Source organism: Bombina bombina, chromosome 7, assembly GCF_027579735.1.
Source record: "Bombina bombina isolate aBomBom1 chromosome 7, aBomBom1.pri, whole genome shotgun sequence".
Lineage (NCBI taxonomy): Eukaryota > Metazoa > Chordata > Amphibia > Anura > Bombinatoridae > Bombina > Bombina bombina.
In genome coordinates, this window is record NC_069505.1 from 225,643,422 (window position 1) to 225,663,179 (window position 19,758).

Sequence of the window (19,758 nt, forward strand, 5' to 3'; positions counted from 1 at the left end):
TCATATTTTATAGGCAACTCTGTTTGCTTCAGGAAGTTGAATAAATCTTGTAGGTATTGCTCCAGGCCTGAAGTAGATACAGATTCAGGGACACCTCTGATTCTGATATTGTGCCTTCTGTTCCTGTTCTCGATGTCATCTATTTTTTCTTCAAGGCCAAGGATTACTTCGTTCTGCTTGTGAATGGTGGTATGTAGATCTGTTATTGCAGTAGCATGGGTGTCCTGTGTATTTTCCACCACCTCTACTCTATGTCCTATGTCTGACAGTTCCTTCTTAAGGTCGCTGATTTCTTCCTTGATACATTGCTTTACTTGAACAACTAGGGCAGAGAAATCTTTTTTTGAAGGTAGTGATTCAAACAGTATCTTAGGCACTGTAATGGTGTCAGGCACAGTTTCAGAGTCTAATTCTGAAGATGAAAAGGCAGTAACTGAATCTTGCTCATCTGTAGGGTTTAGACTTGCAGACTTAGTCTCAACTGACTTAAAAAAGTTGTTTACTGAGGGGGTGATATGACTTCTTTGTTTTGTTATGGCTCCTTTTTTGTTAAGCTTTTTAGGGGACATGGTGATTTCCAGTAGTGACAAAGTCTTGCTTTATATTTAAGGGTTGCATATAAGGGTTCTCTGGTTCAACAGGCTGATTGATAGTCTTTGCCCCAAGCAACCACTATGTATGTTAAGTAATTACAGATCAGCACCGTTTGTCATGTCCCAGAAATAGGAGTAACTATAGTTAATATTCAAAATGGATACCTGTCGCAAACGCTGAATTTAAGATCTCCTAATGAATATAATGCAGGTCATTGCATTAATGTGCAGGGACCCTCATGAGTGATAGGTTATGATGTAGGTCTCCCCTCTGGCAATACTTCTGTAATTCGGGCCATGTCTGTTTGTAAACATGACCTATGTGTGGAGATTGTAGTAGCATATGTTTATTTCAGGAGTTTAATAAAAGATGGTAGAGCTGTGAGCACCTGAAACATATCATGCAGAGCGTGGCACATCAGGATGGTATAACAACAACAACAAAAAACTGCGTCACAGCATGTATTACCAGCTCTGCGCATTTATATTTGAGCCAGATAGGTTATAGAAAAGTGAATATAGCTTTACTGTTTTCTGCCTTCCAGTTTACGCCAGCCCCAGTGCTCTAAAACTTGTTTACCAACCATTTACAACCCCCATGTGGTTTATGGGCCTCAGCCCTACGGCTCAGTATCAAGCGGCTATTGGGGGAGTTATTCAAATTGTCGAGAGCTCATAGCTAGGCTCCGGGTATTATTTATGCTCTTTAGTTGTATTTTACCTCCGCCTTTGCACACATCGCAAGTGCGGGTCCCAGTTAGTGCTGTTCCGGAGCTCCGGCGATAGTAGGCTCGTGTGGCTGCGCCGTTTGCCTAACGCTGTGAGATAGAATCAAGTCACTTCCCCGATTTCACATCTGAGTACCCCGTTGTTGTTGGGGATGTGTGGTACTGCTGTGCTGGGTATTATTCCCCTGTTAAGGCAAGAATGAAGCCTCTCAACCAGATAGGGCTCAGGAGCTGATCTAAGCCGCGGCCATTTCCCAGGCTGGCTAGCTCCGCCCTCAGACTTTTCCAATGCTTTTTAACAACATATTTTATTTTTATCATCAAATTAGTTGGCTTAACACTCACTGATCACAATCAAAATAGTTAATAATGAACTTCTCTAATTTTCAGATATTTTTGACATTTCAAAAAGTGAAGAGTAGTTGATTAAACCCCACATGACATAATAAAGAGACATGAAACACAGAATGTTTTTTTTTTCATGATTCAGATACAGAATTACATTTTGTCTGTTTCTGGAGCCCTATATGGCAGCAGTTTTGCAAGAATGTTATCTATTTACAAGAGCACTAGAGGGCAGCACTATTTCCTGCCATTTAGTGCTCCAGAAGCTACCTAGGTATTTCAACACAGAATATCATTGGAACCAAGGACATTTAATAATAGAAGTGAATTGAAAGCTTAGTTAAATTAGTGTTTTCTATCTGAATCTCAAAAGAAAAAAAAAGTGTTTCATATCCCTTTAACAACTACTCCCTGCTTAAAGGGACACTGTACCCAAACATTTTCTTTTGTGTTTCAGATAGAGCATGCCATTTTAAGCAACTTTCTGATTTACTCCTATTATCAAATTTTCTTCATTCTCTTGGTATCTTTATTTGAAATGCAAGAATGTAAGTTTAGATGCCGGTCCATTTTTGGTGAACAACCTGGGTTGTCCTTGCTGATTGGTGGATCAATTCATTCACCAATAAAAAGTGCTGTCCAGAGTACTGAAACAAAAAAAGCTTAGATGCCTTCTTTTTCAAATAATGATAGCAAGAGAACGAAGAAAAATTGATAATATGAGTAAATTAGAAAGTTGCTTAAAATTGCATGCTCTTTCTGAATCACAAAAGAAAAAAATTGGGTTCAGTGTCCCTTTAATCAATTACATAAAAAAGTATTAATAAGCACTTGTATTCTAATAAACAGTACCCATAATGCACCCATTATAATCCCATAGACTTATACATATAGTTCTATGTTTATCTAACATAAGTTAACAGTAGGTTAACAACAAATTAATAAATACACCAGCAACGTCTACGTTTTCTGGAGTTTTCAACTTCCAGGGTTTTATAAACATGGGCAGTTGTGATCACTTGAAAAGTACATTATTTCTTCTGATATTTAAAAAATATTTTTCCAAAGATTATAACAGGATTTTTGATAGACCCCTTAGTAAGCTATAGTCAGTAATCCAATGACATGCGCTAATACATGGGAGAAAAAAAGCAGAAATAACTAGCAGAAAATGATGGATCTCTGCACTACTCACCACGATCCATCCTTGATATGAAATTTTATGACAACCATTGGTAGCAGCGCAGCTAATAAAAGGAATATGAAAGCCCATGTTGTGTTTTGTGGTTCTGACAGAGCGTACAATAAAAAAAAAAATCAAAGTTTGCAATTTATTTCTATTATCAATGTTGCTTTGTTCATATGTTATTCTTTGTTGAAGAGCATACCTAGGTAGGCAGTGTGCACATTTCTGGAACATTACGTTGCAGGAACCACTGCTCTTGCAAATGTATTACTTTGTTAAAATTATTCTTGCAAAACTGCTGCCATATAGTGTTCAAGACACATGCACACTCCTGAGTCAACATACCTGCTTTTCAACGTGATATTAAGAGAATGAAGTAAATTTGATAATAGTAAGTAAATTTGAACTTTTTTTTAAAAAATTTCACTGTTACTGAACGAAGAAAAAAAATTTTTTGTCCCTTTAAGAAGGTTCTCGTAGCACAGACCAGATATAATTTTATTTGCTGTTAAAAGCACTGGCATAAGAAGAGATAGAAAATGATGTGCCTGATTTTAGTGTTTTTTACAGCAAAGACAACTTGCTAAAGGACCAAAACACCTTTATCATGAATAAAAAACTGTATGACAATGTATGACAAAAAAGGGAATTATTCATCAAAATCTAGGAATAGCCTGCATTTATTTTTAATTCATTGCTAACCTTGTTTGGATTTTTGTTATTTTTTGGTAGCCTCTAAACATTCTTTCCAACTTTACTAACTATAAATATGTGACACAAATAACTATAACTATGTAATCACAATGTAGATTTAGTAAGCCAAAATATGTTTATAAATTATCATTATAGGCAAAATGCAATATTTATTTAAAAAGTAATAAATAATAAATAATAATAATATATGAATCAATATGTTTGCCTCGACTGGCGCTTTAAATGGGGTTTTTTTTCGATTTGTGGCTGTAACCCTTTATCCTCAGTAATTCCTCTTGCCAGCTGCTCAGATGGCCGGGCTAGAAAAACAGATTTTTGGTTCAGTTTTCCTCTCACCCCTTTGGCACAGAGAGACTGTGGCCTTGGGTCTGCACCCAGTGCTATTATAAAGGAGAATGATTGTTTCTCTGCACTAAGAATATCCAGAGAATAGGAAGAAATGATGTGACTCTTTAAATAAAGAGAATGACAGCTGAAAACAAAAGGGAATCCTAGCCAAGGGTCACACCACAAGCAATAAACATTCACACACACAATGCATGAATTATATAAGTGAAGTTTAAGGATCTGCTACTATATTTTTCTATGTGTTGAAGAAGAAGCAATTTATTACATATTTTGAATTAAAGGGATACTAAAACCAATTTTTTTTCTTTCATGATTCATTTATTCCTATTATTAATTTGTCTTCATTCTCTTGCTATCTTTATATAAAAAGCAGTAATGTAAAGCTTAAGAGCCAGCATATTTTTTGTTGAGAACGTGAGTTATGCTTGCTTATTGGTTTGCTAAATGTAGCCACCAATAAGCAAGCACTATCCAGGGATCTGAACCAAAAATGGTCCGGCCCTAAACTTTACATTCCTACTTTTTAAATAAAGATACCAAGAGAACAAAGAAAAATTTGAGTAAATTAGAAAGTTGCTTAAAATCGCTGCTCTATCTGAATCATGAAATAATAAATTTGGGTTTAGTATCCCTTTAATTTGATTGTTATAATTAGTTGTAGTTTAAATGTTGATGCATTTATTTGTAAATGCAACAGATCATTTGTATTTGCATCTTCTAGGTTTCTTCCACTAAAGGGAAATAAAACGCAACATTTTTATTTCATGATTCAGACAGAGCAATTTTAAAATCTTTCCAATTTACTTATATTATCTAATGTGCTTTGTTCTTTTGATATCCTTTGTTAAAAATAATATTTAGGTAGGATCAGAAGCAGCAATGCACTACTGGGAGCTAGCTGCTGATTGGTGGCTATACATATATGCTTGTTGTCATTAGCTCACCTGATGCATTCAGCTAGCTCACAGTAGTGCATTGCTGCTCCTTCAACAAGGGATACAAAAAGAGAGAAGCAAATCTGATAATATAAATACTATGGAAAGAAAAAACATTGGGTTTCATATGCCTTTAAAGACAGGTAAAGGTGCAAAAAGGAAATGCTCTTATGTGTAATAGCACTTTAGTATTGCACTATTGCTAGCATACAACTGTGTTTGACCCAGGCAAAGGAATTAAACACATAGATAAAGCCAGCTCCAGAGCATCAATGCACTACTGGAAGCTTGCTGAAAACATCTGGTAAGCTAATGACACAATCACCAACTAGCTCCCAGTATTGCTTTGCTGCTGCTGAGGATATGTACATGTTGTTCAACAAAGGACACCAAGAGAACAAAATAAACTTGATAACAGAAGTTAATCTAAAAGTACCTTAAATTAATATTTTCTATCTGAATCATGCAAGTTTAAAGGAACAGTCTAGACAAAATTAAACTTTCATGATCCAGATAGGACATGCAATTTAAACAACTTTCCAATTTTCTTTTTTAATCAAATTTTCTTTGTTCGTTAGGTATTCCTTGTTGAAAGCTAAAGCTAGATAGGCTCATATGCTAATTTCTAAGCCCTTGAAGGCCGCCTCTTATCTTGGTGCACTTTGAAAGTTTTTCACAGCTAGTCAACGCTAGCCCATGTATGCCATATGGATAACATTGTGCTTACTCCCGTGGAGTTATTTATGAGTCAGCTCTGATTGGTTAAAATGCAAGTCTGTCAAAAGAACTGAGATAAGGGGCAGTCATTGGTTATGCAACTGGGGAATGGGTAATAAAGGGATTATCTATCTTTTTAAACAATAAAAAAAAAAAATTATACACTTTTTTTTTCTTTGCTGCATATAAACAATGTTATTATAAACTATTTTTCTTCTTGTTGGTGGTGCTTTTTTTTTTTTGTTCTATGACTAAGAAATGCATCAGACCTATGAGATACCATATAGCATGTCTGGCTTATAAAGTTTTTCAAATAAAAATTGTTTTTTTGTTTTTGTTTTTATTGATCCCTGGGTGCCTTTCACCTTTATTTTTTATTGCAGTTTTTTAAATGTGTTTATTTATGTATTTATTGAAAAACAAGTGTTTTTGTGCTGAAGAAATTTACTTTGTATCTTTCATATTTGTGGAGCGGTTTTCCTATCCATTCAGAATCATGTTTCTGAATTCCTCTATTTTTAATGACTTGAAAAGTCATTTCGTTTTTCTTTTATTAGATTTGGCCCTTCAAAATGCAAACAGTTTGATCTGTACAAGATATAGATTTAATGTGAAGCACATAAAACTAAGCTAACGTCCTTTACCAGATTTTGCTCATCTTTTACCAAAATTAATAAAATGCAGATTAATCTAACTTGTCCTCAAGCAATGGGACGTAAGAAATCAGTAATAAAATGGAAAGGGAATAAACAGATTTTTAAAGTTAGTTCCAAAGCATCAACACACTACTGGTCAGCAGACAAACATGACCTCTGAGCCAATCAGGGGTGGCATACGTGTGTAGCCATAAACCAAAACCCATATTCCGCCTCAGACCTGTAAACATTGCCAACAAGAAGCTTTTTTTAACAGTTTGTATTTGCAGGGGTTGAGTTATATGCAAACAGTAGCACAGTAGTAGTCAAATGCTAGTAGTAGATTTTTTTTTCTGACAAATTTCAATATTATGTCTATTTTGACTCCTCCTGTGTCATGTGACAGTCATCAGCCAATCACCAATGCATATAGGCTTATTCTGTAAATTCTTGCACACGCTCAGTAGGAGCTGGTGACTCAAAAATAGTAAATATAAAAAGACTGTGCACATTTTGTTAATGGAAGTAAATTGGAAAAAAAATAATTTTAAATTGCCGCTCTATCTGACTCACGAAAGTTTAATTTTGACTAGACTGTCCCTTTAACAAATGAAATATTCTATATAAAAACACTTGCAAGTTCTCACTAGATTACTACCAGGTGACACTGTGTTTTATGTAAAAGCATTTGGTATGTTGCCAAGAATATGGTTACAGTTAAAGTGACAATGTAGTGAGTTAGAACTTGACTGCTGTTTAATTCCTGTAATATTATATAAAGTTATAATTTATATAAATACAATTATTTAATACTTTTAAAGCCTGATATTGATTTACTGAGATTGATATCACATTTTAGTAAATCAGTATCACAATCTGCTTTCATACCTAAGAAAGTCCGTTAATGGATAGTGGTTTACTAACATGAGAGACAGAGAGAGGGTTAAGGGACACTAAACCCAAAAAAATGTATTTCGTGATTCAGATAGAGCATGCAATTTTAAGCAACTTTCTAATTTACTCCTATTATCATTTTTTCTTTATTCTCTTGCTATCTTTCTTTGAAAAAGAAGGCATCTAAGCTTTTTTTTTGTTCAGAACTCTGGACAGCACTTTTTTATTGGTTGATGAATTCATCCACCAATCAGCAAGAACAACCCAGGTGGTTCACCAAAAATGGGCCGGCCTCTAAACTTACATTCTTGCATTTCAAATAAAGATACCAAGAGAATGAAGAAAATGTTATAATAGGAGTAAATTAGAAAGTTGCTTAAAATTGCATGCTCTATCTGAATCACAAATGAAAAAAAATTGGGTTCAGTGTCCCTTTAAGCTGTTGTGCTAACAGACAGTGAAACAACAGCATCAGATGTGACAATTAGTTCTCAGATCTTATGAGAAGCAGCTGCAATTATACTGTTGTTGTTTAAAGACAATAAAAACCTGAAAAGGAAGACAAAAACAATCTGATAGAAATGACGTCTCTGTCCCTTTAATACATTTCTATAAAGCACTTGGAATGTTATGGACTTAGCTCTAGGGGGGCAGCCCTGAAACTATTTAGAGAATAGTAACTTCTAAAAGGTGTGTCCTGCAAAAAGGGTCCAATTTGCAGTAAAGTTTTCATCAATTTGAAGAGTGCTTACAGAAAGTTATCTAACATTTCCAACTGATATTTAGCATACAGCTGGTTCGTTATTTCCCCTCTAAAGCTTTGGCTGGTGTCCCGCGTTTTTGTTCTGGCACATACCTGCAGTTGTAAAGGACTGAGTCCAGAAGCAGCAGCCGCTGCCATTGTTGATGGAATGAACTGCACGGGGTAGTTATCACCTGTCGAGAAGAACAATACATACAGGTTTAGACATTGAGCTGAGAACAGTAATGTACAAGTATAAACACAAACCTCACCATTGCCTTCAATCTATAACAATGCACTAAGCCCAAACATCTGCAACAACAAAAAACTCAGTTGGGCGAAGACATGAAGCATTAAGCTAGGGGCTGTGTGTGTGCAACTGGTAGAAAACCTGGCAAACACGGCACAACTTGTCACCCGGGAGCATAAGTGCATCTGGACGCACACACACAGGGCAAGAAGAGTAAAGGAACATAAAAAAATCACACCAATGCTGTACAGTGAAAGACAGATTAACTGTCGTATACCTCCAGCCACGCTGGCCTTGCATCAAGCACAGAAATCTGATTATTGTAATATTCTACTTGTATTTTATAGCAAATGAAATCATTTTATTCAGAAAATACTGTTTTAATACATCTATTATGTTGCAGCATTGTCAGTTTTCATATATTTAGACTTTCATCTATAACCAATAGTTTACAAAGTAATGCAAACAGTATGTTATATGTGAAGTAACTTAAAGGGATCTTAAACATTAAAGGGACATAAAACCCACATTTTTCTTTCATGATTCAGATAGTACATATATTTTTAAACAACTTTCCAATTTACTTCTGTTATCAAATTGTATTTGTATCCTTTGCTGAAAAGCTGGGATGTAAGCTCATAAGTGTGCACGTGTCTACAGCTCTATACGGCAGCAGTTTTGCAACAATGTTATACATTAGCAGGAGCACTAGATGGCAGCACTATGTCCTGTCATGTAGTGCTTCAGGCATGTGCACGCTACCTACCTAGGTATCCCTTCAACAAAGAATAACATAAGAACAAAGCATATTTGATAATAGAAGTAAATTGGAAACTTTTTTGAAATTGTATTCTCTATGTGAATAAAGAAAAAAAAATGTTTGGGTTTAATGTCCCTTTAAATAGTTCTTGAAATCTTATTAATATAATATACTAAAGCAGAGGAGCCAGGGGCTTGTCCTCTTTTGCGTTATTGGACCCAAGTGGTATGGCTTGTGATTGGCTGCAGAGACGGCAACATCTTCTACGGGAATTTTTTTTTATATATTTATCTGCTGATTTGGGCAATGTTTTCTGGGACACATATGCACTAATAAAAAAATAGTTAGTATGTTTTCAAAACCAAAAATTATGCATTAGAGTTCCTTTAAAGAAAACACGATATAGTCTCTAGACAACTCCATGTGAATGTGGTCTTTCCTGCACCAAACAGAGGGTATGTTTAAAAGGGGCTCATAAATATAGAATCAGATCCAGGGAGGTTCCCACTTTTTAATAAAATTTCATGAGCAAGTGGCAATGTATCCAACATTATATAAACATATAGGTAACTTGCTATTATCTTGTATTCTCTATGAATACCTGGCTGCTCCATACAGCCAAACAAAAAATACAGAATGTATATACTATGCCAAAGCAGATCTATGTTTGTCTGCTGGCAATAATCAGTGCCCGGTTTAGAGTTGGCATCACTAGTCACAACTGCATTGGTTGATCAGGGAGCATATCATTTGTATATAAAGAGAGCTAGCAGTATAAATACATCTCTGACAATAGAGATCTCTCGGTGTTAAAAAGTCTTAGTGGATTTATGTTGCCAGAAACATAAAATATTGTTAAACTGTGCACAAATAAAACAAACAAATATCTTGTGATATATTTACAGTAGGTGTAAACTACACCATCATACAAGTAAACTTAAGTCACAGCTGAATTCACTTTATGAACAGGAGAAATGCTTCATTAGATTGCTGGACAATGAGTACCTATGATATAACAACATGATGGATCTCTGCCAAACGGCTGTAGAAAAATCTTGTTATGGAGAGAAAAGGCAAAGGTCAAATAACTGATAAACGGACTGACTTATGGAGAAAATAATCTGCCACTGAAGAATATAAAATACATAAAGGGAAATATCTGGATGGAAGAGAGAAAATATACAATAAATAAAAAAGGGAATGGAGAATTATAAATATAATAATGATGGATAAAAAAATAAGGACTAGATTTTTCATTCAGCAATAAAGACAGCTGTCTAGGGACAGTTTCTCTCATAGGCGTTTGCTTCCTGGATGCTGCTAATGTTAAAATAATAATAATAATAATAATAATAATAATATATCACTGTTGATGAGGAACAGAAAATTAACATAAAAAGAAACATAGAGGGTATAAATAAACAGAGAAAAGGATTAACTCAATTAAGAAAGTCAGATCTAAAGACCCCTAAACAACTACTTTAATTCCCAGTTGAAGAATTAGGGTATTTGAACAAGATAAATGTGGTTTTGTTTGTGTATGTGCATGTCTGTGTTTGCACATGTGTCCATGAGTGTGTGTGTTCATCTTTGTGTATGTATGTGCATATGCCTGTGTGAGTGTTTGTTATTCTTGTATATGTGTGTGGGTGTGTATGTTTGTGAATGTGTATGTGTGCATGTGTGTGTATTCACATATGTTTCTGTCCATATGTGTTTGTACATTTGTGTGGGTGTGTTTGTGTATATGTGTAAGTGTGTATGTATTGTCTGTGCATGCATGTGTAGGTGTGATTTTACATGTGTGTGTGCATGTGTGAATGTATATGTGCATATGTTTATGTGAGTGTGAGGTGTGTGACTGTACATGTGTGTGGGTATGTTTTCGTGTACACATATGAAGATCTGTAAGAGTGTATGTATCTGTTTAAGCGTGTTTTTACATGTGTGGGTGTGTGTATGTTTGTGTGTGTTGTACAAGTGTGTGTATCTGCATATGTGTGTGTCTGTACATGTGTGTGGGAATGTGTACATGTGTGTGGATGTGCATACATGTGTTTACATATGTTTGTTCGTATATATGTGTGTGGGAGGAGTTGGTGTGTGAGTGTGCATATGTGTATGTGGTGTGTGTATGTGTGTAGATTTGCCTGGGGGTGTATGTGTTTTGGTGAGTGTGTATATGTGTGTGAGGGAGGAGTTGGGTGTGTATGTGAGATGGTGTGTAAGAGTGCATATGTGTGTGTGGGGTGTGTGTGTAGATATGTCTAGGTGTGTATATGTGATGGTGTGTGAGTGTGAATATATGTGTGTGTTTGTGTGATGGTTTCTGAGTGTGCATATCTGTGTGAGTGGGGGGTGTAGATATGTCTGGGTGTGTATGTGTGATGGAGTCTGAGTGTGCATATGCATGTGTCGATTGTGTGTGTAGATATGCCTGGGGGTGTATATGTTTTGGTTGGTGTGTGTCTGCTTGTGAGTTTTGGTGAGTATATTTCGTTTCTAAAAACAACTGTACAGGAAAACCATCTAATAGTGATAGTCGGAAAACTAAAGATGAATATAGTGATAGAAATATCACTCAATAACAGTGATTTAATAGAACTCCCTTCAAGCTGTAGCTTTTTTATTTAATGTCAGATTTAGATAATATCTCTGGGCTACATAAATGCGGGCAGCTACAGAGTAAAATTTTGACGCCCCTAATAATCAGGCTGTTTTGCATGAACTTTCTCACATTCCAACAAACAGGATATGGGGATGATGATACAACGTTAAGGAGTATGGATGGATTCAATCAGAATAAGCATCTGAGCGCCAAGCTTGGACTATTAAACTGTGCATTTATACAATAAATATCAAACCCATTTATGAGTGCAGTCAAACTGTGCTTGATATCAATGCAGTAGCTTTATTTTAGCATCAATTTTAATAAAGTATGATAACATGCAATGTGACACATTTTAAATTAACATGGCTGTACATGATCTGGAGAATATAGCTAAAAAATTACACTTGGGTAAATGAAAACTATGACAATCTTGTGTGTATTACATTGGTATCTAATTATATTAACATAGCAGCCACTCATTTGTGGAAATGCAAACTGATTCTAGGAAGTTTTAATCCTAGATCACGCTGTATTGAAAGACATAGAAGAGAGAAAGAAAAACAGATATGCGTTTCTATAAACAGGAAAAGTGCCATCTAGTAGGACAATGATACGTCTAGTAAAGAGTATATAGAACAAATATTACTGTATAGGATAAATACATTTACTAACATACAATAAAGGAATTGTAGACATTTACACAAAATGCAGAACATTTTTTTTGCATAATAAAAACAACTTTGCAGTATTCTTTGCCTAATGTTACTGTATTTCATCTCTTTTGCTGTTTTTCATCTCTAAAATTGTTCCTACCCCCCACAGTAGGCTGGACTCTGTTCTGCAGGTTACACAACCCCTGGCACAACAGCTTCATAATGATTGGCGGATGACTGTAGAAGATCCTTTATATCTGCCCCTGCAGAGCAAATAAGCTAAACATTCACTCTATGGGCTCCATTTGTTAAGCAGCAGATGCTTCTTCAGAGGCTAAGAAGCAGCGGTCATAAGACCGCTGCTCCTTAACCTGTGCGTCACAGGTATGATCGGTATGATTGACAGCCCCTGCTAGTGCCCGATTGGCTGCCAGTAAGGGACGGCATCGCACAAGCATTTCACCAGAAATGCTTGTGCAAAGTTACATTCGGACAGCGTATGCTATAGCAAATCATGTCCTATCGAACCTTGATTGTGATTGCTATTGCGATTCCCAGTTCTCATTTCTAAAGCTTTCCTTCTTTTATTCAGAAATGAAGCAAGTTTGATAACAGAAGTAAACAGGAAAGTTGTTTATAATTGTGTGTTCTACCTAAATAGTGAAAGAACAATTTGGGGGTTTATGTCCCTTTAAAAAAACTTATTATAAAACCAAGTCAAGGGTGAATTGGGGTGTCTGGTTTAAAGCTCACATGAAGCCTGACAAGCGAGCTGAGATTATTTTCTTCAGATCAGCAATGAATAAAACCATTACCTTAAAAAAATATTTGTGCTTCTTTCAGATGGTTTCTGAGTTAGCTGCTACACAACTAACCTTAACGTTAATGTTAAGTGAAAAAATAAAAAAGTGAGATTCCTAATCGAGCCAGCCGCTTTGCATCTTATCCATAATACCTCATCAGACCATTGAGCACAGTATGTGCTTATACACAGTCCAGTAACAATTGGGTCTGATTGCATATGAAGATTTGCTGCAATGCCTTCACTAACGCTATATTGTACTGACATCCTATGGAGCAATATTCAAAATATCTGATCTTATTTTCCTCATTCCATGAGGTTGATTTTGGTTAGCTGTAGATCCCCCCCCCCCCCAAAAAAAAAAAAGGAAACTAAACAAATCTATTGAATAACAAAAAGAAAAATCAACTGGCTATTTTGTTTTAACAGCTATTTTTTTCTCTATCTGTTACACGCTTTCAGTAAATTATCTGCCTAAAGAATATTGTAATTTTAGTTAAACAATGCTTCTTTCAGCAAATATCTTACAGTTTAAAATACATAATAGAATAGAAATGGAAAAAAAAAAGCGGAATTAATGATGCTTTAAATAGCAAGAAAATAGTCATTTAAAGTATCAGCGTGATCGACCACCATGGTTATTTTCTGGGTTTTTTTTTCTTTAAATATAATGAATAATTCATTCATGATTTTGCAATAAGACTTTTACTTCACTTTTATGTTCATTAACTAACATTTTTAAAATGCTTGAGAAATGAAATAGATAAAAAAAAAAGATGGTGTATATTTTTTATACTTTTATTTTTTGTGATATTTATTTCTTTAAATTTATCTGGTTGGGACAATAAACTATAAGGTTTTTGTGCATGAATAATTGTTGTTGTTATATTACAGATCATATATTATCTAATGTCTAATACAGGACGTAGTGCATCTCAACTGATTTGTCATGTGTGATATTCACTAAGTGAAGCTTTCTCTTCTGCATGAGAAATCTCTTGTAAATCTATTAATATTCAATGGAATATGTTCCCAGACAATAAACAGACATAAGGATATAAAACAATTGTCCCTGTTCCGCTAACCACACAACTTATAAATTAATTAAACAACGCATAGAGGAAGCTTTTAAGAAGAAAACAAGGCGGTCTTTATTAACAAATAGAGATGTGCAGGCAAAGATTTTTTCTTTTGGACAAAATTTTCATTCTGAATATTGATAGAAATTAATTTCCCTGAATATTCGTTCGCTGCAATATTTGGTATTCATTTAGTTTAAAACGAAACAAATACTGAATTTTAATTAAACATTTAAATAGTTTACATTAAAACGATTGTTTATGTTTCAAAGCTACATGAGAAAAGTTCACGTGTAGCTACAATACTTACCTTAATATGCTATGGAGAGCATGGAGAGCATGCTAAGGTAAGTATCGCCTGTAGTTACAATACTTACCTTACAGCTAGATTACGAGTTTTGTGTTATGAGTAAAAAAGCAGCGTTAAGCCTCATAACGCTGCTTTTTTACTACCGCTGCTATTACAAGTCTTGTAGGTACAGCTGTCCCGCACACTTTTTTGGCCTTACCGCAAATCAACTTACGCAATTTGCGTATAGTCTTTTTTTCAATGGGACTTCCATTGCGCTGGAATAACAAGCTTTTTTTTTTAGGCCAAAAAGTGAGCGGTACAGCCTATCCCGCAAGATTCGTAACGCATTCTAAAGTCAGTAGTTATGAGTTTTACGCTACAAAGGTAGCATAAAACTCATAACTAAAGTGTTAAAAAGTAAACTAACACCCATAAACTACCTATTAACCGAGGCCCTCCCGCATCGCAAACACTAAAATAAAAATATTAAACCCTAATCTGCCGCTCCCGACATCACCGCCACTAGAATAAACATATTAACCCCTAAACCGTCGCACTCCCGCATCATAAACACTAGTTAAATATTATTAACCCCTAATCTACTGTCCCTAACATCGCCGCCACCTACCTACATTTATTAACCCCTAATCTGCCGCCCCAACGTCGCCGCCACTATACTAAATTTATTAACCCCTAAACCTAAGTCTAAGCCTAACCCTAACACCCCCTAACTTAAATATAATTAAAATAAATCTAAATAAAACCTACAATTAATAACTAAATAATTCCTATTTAAAACTAGATACTTACCTATAAAATAAACCCTAAGCTAGCTACAATATAACTAATAGTTACATTGTATCTAGCTTAGGGTTTATTTTTATTTTACAGGCAAGTTTGTATTTATTTTAACTAGATAGAATAGTTACTAAATAGTTATTAATTATTTAATAACTACCTAGATAAAAATAAATACAAATTTACCTGTAAAATAAAACCTAACCTAAGTTACACTAAAACCTATCACTACACTACACTTAAATAAATTACCTAAATTAAATACAATTACCTAAATTACAAAAAAATTATAAAAAAACCTAACACTAACCCCTGAAGATCCACTTACAGTTTTGAAGATCCAACATCCATCCTCAACGAAGCCGGGAGAAGTCCTCATCAAAGCGGCAAGAAGTCCTTAACGAAGGCGGGAGAAGTCTTCATCCAAGCCGGGAGAAGTGGTCCTCCAGACGGGCAGAAGTCTTCATCCAGACGGCATCTTCTATCTTCATCCAACCGGCGCGGAGTGGGTCCATCTTCAAGACATCCGGCGCGGAGCATCCTCTTCTTCTGATGACTACCAGATGAATGAAGGTTCCTTTAAGTGACGACATCCAAGATGGCGTCCCTTAGATTCTGATTGGCTGATAGAATTCTATCTTCCAATCGGAATTAAGGTTGAAAAAATCCTATTGGCTGATGCAATCAGCCTATAGGATAGAACTTCAATCCTATTGGCTGATCCAATCAGCCAATAGGATTGAGCTTGCATTCTATTGGCTGATTGGAACTCAGCCGGCTCTCCCCATTGATGTCTATGGGGAAATCGTGCAAGAGCATGTACAACCAGCTCACTGCTGACTTAAGCAGCGCTGGTACTGGAGTGCGGTATGGAGCACAATTTTGCTCTACGCACACTTCTTGCTGTAGGTAAGTGAGCGGTGACAATAACGTGCAAGTTAGTACGACACCCCTCATAACACAAAACTCGTAATCTGGCCGTTAATATGCTATGGAGAGCATGGGGAGCGCGCTAAGGTAAGTATCATCTGTAGTTACAATACTTACCTTAATGTGCTATGAAGAGCATGGGGAGCGTGCTAAGGTAAGTATCACCTGTAGCTACAATACTTACCTTAATATGCTATGGAGAGCAAACTAATGTAAGTATCACCTGTAGTTACAATACTTAACAATGTACTATGGAGAGCGTGCTAAGGTAAGTATCACCTGTAGTTACAATACTTACCTTAATGTGCTCTGGAGAGCATGGGGAGGGCGCTAATGTAAGTATCACCTGTAGCTACAATACTTACCTTAATGTGCTATGGAGAGCAGAGAGAGCACGCTAAGGTAAGTATCACCTGTAGTTACAATACTTACCTTAATGTGCTCTGGAGCGCATGGGGAGCACGCTAATGTAAGTATCACCTGTAGTTACAATACTTACCTTAATGCGCTCTGGAGAGCATGGGGAGCGCGCTAATGTAAGTATCACCTGTAGTTACAATACTTACCTTTATGTGCTATGGAGAGCAGCTAGAGCGCGCTAAGGTAAGTATCACCTGTAGTTACAATACTTACCTTAATGTGCTATGGAGAGCAGAGAGAGCACGCTAAGGTAAGTATAACCTGTAATTACAATACTTACCTTAATGTGCTCTGGAGAGCATGGGGAGGGCGCTAATGTAAGTGTCACCTGTAGCTACAATACTTACCTTAATGTGCTATGGAGAGTAGAGAGAGCGCGCTAAGGTAAGTATCACCTGTAGTTACAATACTTACCTTAATGCGCTCTGGAGAGCATGGGGAGCGCGCTAATGTAAGTATCACCTGTAGTTACAATACTTACCTTAATGTGCTATGGAGAGCATGGGGAGTGTGCTAATGTAAGTATCACCTGTAGCTACAATACTTACCTTAATGTGCTATGGAGAGCAGAGAGAGCATGCTAAGGTACGTATCACCTGTAGTTACAATACTTACCTTAATGTGCTGTGGAGAGTATGGGGAGCGCTAATGCAAATTTTTTTTGTAATTCTCTATTATGCCATATTTTCTGTTTATTTATCTATATACTGAAAGATTTTTCTGTATGTTAATCTGAAGTTTTTTATTGCTCTTCACTGGTGTTCAATGCAGAATAATCTCTTTTCACTAAATAAACAAAAACTGATAAATAATAATACACAAATGAAATGTGTACACATGCATTATACACCAAAAATATATTTACTAAAATCTCTTCTAGTTACCCAAATAATCTTAGAATCATTTTCTTATCACCAAAGATACAAATGAAAAATACATTGTGCAAGAAATGATTCTGTTGCACATGATAATTAGTTTCACAAAACATAGGGTTTTATATTATACTATTAAAAGTCAAGGTCAATTTTGACAAATTAGTGCCCGGATTTTAATAATCCTATAAAAAACAAGGGCACTTTAATTAATCAAAATTGATATTTCAAGCATTTTCTTCAAAAACTTACCTTTTAATCCTGAAAGCTACTCCATCGATTCCCCTAGCCGTCATAAGCCTCTGCTTACGTCAGAAATGACGAATCTGGCTTCCTCCAATCATGGCGTTCCCCCCGGGGGGATCATGGCCTGAGGGAACGCCGTGATTGGATGAAGCTGGATTCGTCATTTTGGACCCGCGAATAGGACTTGCTACGGGCGGAGAAAGTGCTGCAGAAGCTATCAGGATTAAAAGGTACGTTTTTGAAGAAAACGCTTGAAATGTCAATTTTGATGAATTAAAGTGCCCTTGTTTTTAATAGGATTATTAAAAACTGGGCACTAAATCGTCAAAATTGACCTTCACTTCAATGGTAACAATAAACAGGTTAACCCTTCAGAGGTTTGAGAAGGGTTAAAAATGCCCTTTGGTGAATTCTTATTCATTCTCTCTTGATTTTGTTCTTCTAAATACAAAAATGTTCTCATTATCTTTATCTAGTTACTTTTCCACTTAATTTATTACTTTTACTGCCACACCCTAAAGTTGTATCTATCAAGCTGGTTACAGGCAGAATTCTCCTTAAAGCTGATGAGTCATTTCATTCTGTTAATGGCTTTATATTTAGGACAGAAGGAAAACAATATCTATTTTTGCCATATTTTGGGAATACTGTGGATCTCTGCCTGAACCCACCGTTCTAATATGATTTAGGCATGTATTTATCAGGTGGAATTTTATGTATGTAATGGATATATGAGGCCACCCCTAAAGTTTAGATATTAGATGGATTTATTTTTTTTTACCTCACAAACAGTAATACAGTGGGTGGGAGCAGTGAATATTTCTTATCTTAGAAGAACGCTAAAAGTAAATATGGTTCAAATATCATTCACTGTGTGAGGTTCTACAGGATTATTTAATAAAAGCAAACCTTATTTTTTGGGTATGTTTGGAAGATTGATTCTAGCTGTTTCACTGTGAAAATTAAAGCAGATGGGAGCTACAAATTAATTATTGTTTTAAATAGATAGATAGATAGATAGATAGATAGATAGATAGATAGACAGATGGATAGATGGATACAAATATATAAGGGTATAGATAATAGAGAGACAGAAAGAAATAGATAGGAAGATAGATAGATAGATAGATAGATAGATAGATAGATAGATAGATAGATAGATAGATAGATGATAGAAGAGATAAAGGAGACAGATACATAGATAATGTTAATGTGTTTTAAAGTTGAGTAAATGAAATATACAGGTATTTGAAAACATGATTTTTAAAAGATTTTCACTCATGTTGCAATAACTTGTGTAATTAAATCAGATGCCAGTACAGCAGTATCAGGTATTCTCTGAGTTATGACACTAACGCACATGTAATTTGTTTATCACTATATTGGCAGTTGGTACCATGCAGAACACAAGTCATCACAGTTTATTATTTTTTTTTTTAATCTTTTGCAAAAATAATTCTAATTGAAATTGAAAGGCACTGCTGTCCCTTTAAATTTGACTTTTGATACAGATTTGTCCATTCCATATACATTAATAGATTGTTGTCCCATGAATCCAAACAGATCCTACAGCCTTTCAATGGAAGCAAATCTTTATCTTTACTAAGAATTAAATATTATTAAAAGGGCCTTAAAGGGACATGAAACCAAAACATTTTCTTTCATGATTTATAAAGAGCATGCGATTTTAAACAACTTTCTAATTCACTTCTATTATCTAATTTGTTTTATTCTCTTGATATTCTGTGCTGAAAGGCATATCTAGATAGGCTCAGTAACTGGTGATTGGTGGCTGAACATAGATGCCTCATGTGATTGGCTCACCCATGTGCATTGCTATTTCTTCAACAAAGGATATCTAAAAAATTAAGCAAATTAGATAATAGAAGTAAATAGGAATGTTGTTTAAAATTGTATTCTCAACCTGAATTATGAAAGATAAATGTTGGGTTTAGTGTCCCTTTAAGACACTATGCAAAGCTAAATAATGTCAGTTTGCAGAACAACTCGCTCATCCTTGAGCAGAATGTACTAAAGAATATCACAATAATGTACATAATTAAGTTAAAACGTAAACATTTCAGAATCTCCATTTAACGATTTTAGCTTTCACAGTCTGTGTTAGAAATGATCATATATATATATGTAAATTTGACAACATATTTGTTGTGTGTCAGTAAAAACAAAGAGACGTTTGTTGTGGAAATA

The 19,758-nt window shown here is 35.3% G+C and overlaps 1 protein-coding gene across 1 annotated transcript in view; it reads right to left on the reverse strand.

Annotated features, from left to right (window-relative positions):
* SOX6 (SRY-box transcription factor 6) overlaps nucleotides 1-19,758 on the reverse strand; it is a 786,620-nt gene that overhangs the window by 133,957 nt on the left and 632,905 nt on the right. The window contains 1 exon segment of the mRNA XM_053720627.1: nucleotides 7,952-8,031. Within this exon segment, the coding sequence (XP_053576602.1) occupies nucleotides 7,952-8,031 (80 nt within the window).